Raw genomic sequence first — 2,882 nt, forward strand, 5'->3', positions numbered from 1 at the left:
TCGCGGTTGCCACGGCAAAGGGACGAGCGTCCAACCGACACGATTGGGAAAAATGAAAAGACACGGAGTGGCACTTCTCACCATCCCATCGGTGAAGTACTTGCAGCTCATCTTGATGAATTTCACCGTTGCCGGGCTCTCGTCCTCCGAATTGGGGGAGAGCTGGCGTCGGAGGGGCCGCGCCGACCTGCACTTTGGGCCGTCTTCCTGAAGGTCCCAACAAAGAGAGAGAGAGAGAGAAACTGGATTTGTGGGCGCTCTCGCCACATTTCCATTGACCTGAAAGCGCCTTACAGCGATTCAAGCGTTCCAAATTCAACGTCAAGGGCCGAGATTTTCTGCCGCTCGGATGTTTCGGCGCTCAACCACATCAAAAGCTCCTCGCATTGGGCAAGGCGCTCAACTTTGCAGTGGTGGGGAAAGGCGCACAGCCTTGGTGACCACCTGCAAGGAAGTTGCCATTTTGGACTCCACCCCCGCGCACCTCGGGCACCGGGCAGGCGCGTCGGGGCGGGGCGGGGGAGCTCCCAGAGGCAAGGTGGGGCGAGGCCATTTCGGGATTGGAAAAGAGGTCATTGGACCTTCGAGAGTCCTCTCAGACGCGGAGGGATGCCAGAGGAGGAGTTGTGCGCTCCCTCTTTATACGAGCGCCGGTCGAGAGGCGAGCGGCGGCGGGCGTTCCGCGCCGAATGGACACGCTTGACGGAGGAGCGGCCGATCGACTCCAACGGTCAAGCGCATGACGGCGATCCGGCCGAGAGGTGACCAAGGCGCGTTTTCTTTGTACTCACCGCGGTGGTCGTCTCCGCAGAGGAGCCGTTGGCGAGGGCCGGCGAGGGGGCATTCCGGCAATTCAAATCGGTCCGGCCCACGTCGGGCACAAAGAGTTTCTGCAAACAGAAAGGGCCAAACGTTGCGGCTCGCCCGGCGCCGTCGCCGCGACGGCTCGCTCACCTGACCGGGGTAGACGCTGCGGCAGAAGAGCTTGTTCAGCTGGACCAGCTTGTTCGGGGTGACGTTGAAGTTGAGGGCGATGCTGTTGAGGGAGTCCTCGGGCCCCACCTACGGCACAATCGCAGTCCCGCGCCGTCAAACGACAGCCGCGGCCGGCGTGGCGCTCGAGCGAGCGACTCACAATGAACTCCGCGGTCCCCGGGGGCCTCCTCTTCTCCCTCTTGGCCGGGTTAGGACTTTTCAAGCCGCCGGCTGCCAGCGAGAACGGATGTGAGAGCACGCGGAGCGCGGCGGACCGGTTTCGCTAAATGCTTTGCACAAGAGAAAAGCTGCAGCCGCGCCGGCGCGAGCGAGCGGCCGCGTCTCCTTTCTCTTCTCGCTGCGCATATATATGGAATTTTCTTTTGGAGGGCGGGGGGGGGGGTGCATATTGGAGGTAAAGCCTGCACGACTGTCCGTGTTTTGATGTTACGTGTTATTCATTTTACTTCATGTTCACGGAGTTTGTTAAGCGCTTTCACAACAACTGCAGCTGTTTGTTGCGAAAGCGCTCCATAAATCCTGATGTATCGTATCGTATTGTTTCGCAGCATTTGACGAAGAAATGCATTTCTGTGGCCGTCGGTTCCATGCGGACTTTGGCCGATAAGAGGGCGCGGCGCGCGTTTTGAAAACGCCATTTGCGGCGTCTCCGGCGCAGTCTCTTGACCTGAGCCGGCGGGCGTCCTGGCGGCGGCCGGTCTGGGCGGGCCGGCCTTCGTCTTGCGTTCGCCGTCGTTCGGGACGTCCGGAGGGGCGATGACGGGCGCGCCGTGCTCGCTCGCGCTTTTCTCCGACGGGCTCTGCTTGAGCTGTCTCCGCCTCTTCAGTCTGGCGCAACACAAACACAACGCGCTCTTAAAAATGCAGCCGTCCGTTTTCGAATCCGCTTCTCCTCTCGAGGACTCTTACAGTCCATCCAATGAAAAAAAACAACAACAACGAAAACCTCTCGACTCGTTGGCTCATAAGCCGCCACGCGAAGGAAGCTGAGTTGGGTTTTCACATTTCGCTATGCCAAAGCATCCCTTACCGGGCAAAGTATCCCGGCTTTCTGTCCCTCTTCTCCATCGGGCCGGGCGGCTAAACGCGCACGCAGGGGAGGCGGCGAGCCACACGCGCATCCATCCGCCTTACGCGCTGTTGGCGGTGGTATTGCTGCGCCTGCTGCTGCTGCTGCACCTCTTTCTCGTCCTGCAAAGGGAGAGCGCGCACACGCCCTGGTGAAGATAAGAACCGAAAACCTTCATTTGTCTCCCAATGGAGAACTTCCCAATTTCCAGGAGCAAAACGATGAAAGGGAGAAGTCGTGAACGCCCTTCGGCCACGCTCAAAGCCCCAAAAGAGGCATCCTCGCAGCTCCCCTTGTGCACGTCATGAAACACACATCTGCTCGCGGTTCACGCCGACGACTGTTATGATGCAAGCATTCCTGCCCACAACCGTTGAATTTGGAGGATTCCGACTGTCCAGTTACGAAGCATTCGCGCAAGCCTGAAGAAAACAAAACCTTACATAACGAGCCGAGTGCGCGAAGTTCAGTCCGAGGGACGTTTGTTCGTTCGTGTTTGTTTGTTTGTTTTACCCCTTGGTCGCTAGCCGCTACATTGGTGGCTCGGCGTCGGCGTCGGCGTCGGCGCGGTCGCCGCTTCCTCACACAACGCGCGACATCCTTCCAACTCCGGGGACGGCCGGAAACGACGTGTGCTCGCGTGTCTCACTCGAACCCAGAGAGCAAGGTCCAGCGTGGCCGGCTGCTGATGCTAACGCCTTTGCTAACTCGTAGCGGCTCTGTTGACAAGACAATAGAAAGCCGAGGGGAGGGGAGGGGAGGGGCGGGGCCGGGGGGCGGCGCGGATGGGACTTGGGCCTTGCACCCCGGGCCTGCC

At 59.8% G+C, this 2,882-nt stretch overlaps 1 protein-coding gene across 1 annotated transcript in view; it reads right to left on the bottom strand.

The window, feature by feature from the left end:
- The window catches only part of ncoa7b (nuclear receptor coactivator 7b), a 7,501-nt gene extending 5,215 nt beyond the window's left edge, over positions 1-2,286 (bottom strand). Inside the window, exons 1-6 of the mRNA XM_019884922.1 lie at positions 2,027-2,286; positions 1,664-1,824; positions 1,136-1,206; positions 955-1,062; positions 792-890; positions 82-207 (exon numbers count right to left, since the gene is read on the bottom strand). Of these exons, the coding sequence (XP_019740481.1) occupies positions 82-207; positions 792-890; positions 955-1,062; positions 1,136-1,206; positions 1,664-1,824; positions 2,027-2,064 (603 nt within the window). The 5' untranslated portion in view covers positions 2,065-2,286. The remainder of the gene's footprint in view (positions 1-81; positions 208-791; positions 891-954; positions 1,063-1,135; positions 1,207-1,663; positions 1,825-2,026) is intronic.
- Between the last annotated feature and the right edge of the window lie 596 nt (positions 2,287-2,882).

The sequence above is a fragment of the Hippocampus comes genome, unplaced genomic scaffold (assembly GCF_001891065.2).
Source record: "Hippocampus comes isolate QL1 unplaced genomic scaffold, H_comes_QL1_v1.1 scaffold144, whole genome shotgun sequence".
NCBI classification, from domain to species: domain Eukaryota; kingdom Metazoa; phylum Chordata; class Actinopteri; order Syngnathiformes; family Syngnathidae; genus Hippocampus; species Hippocampus comes.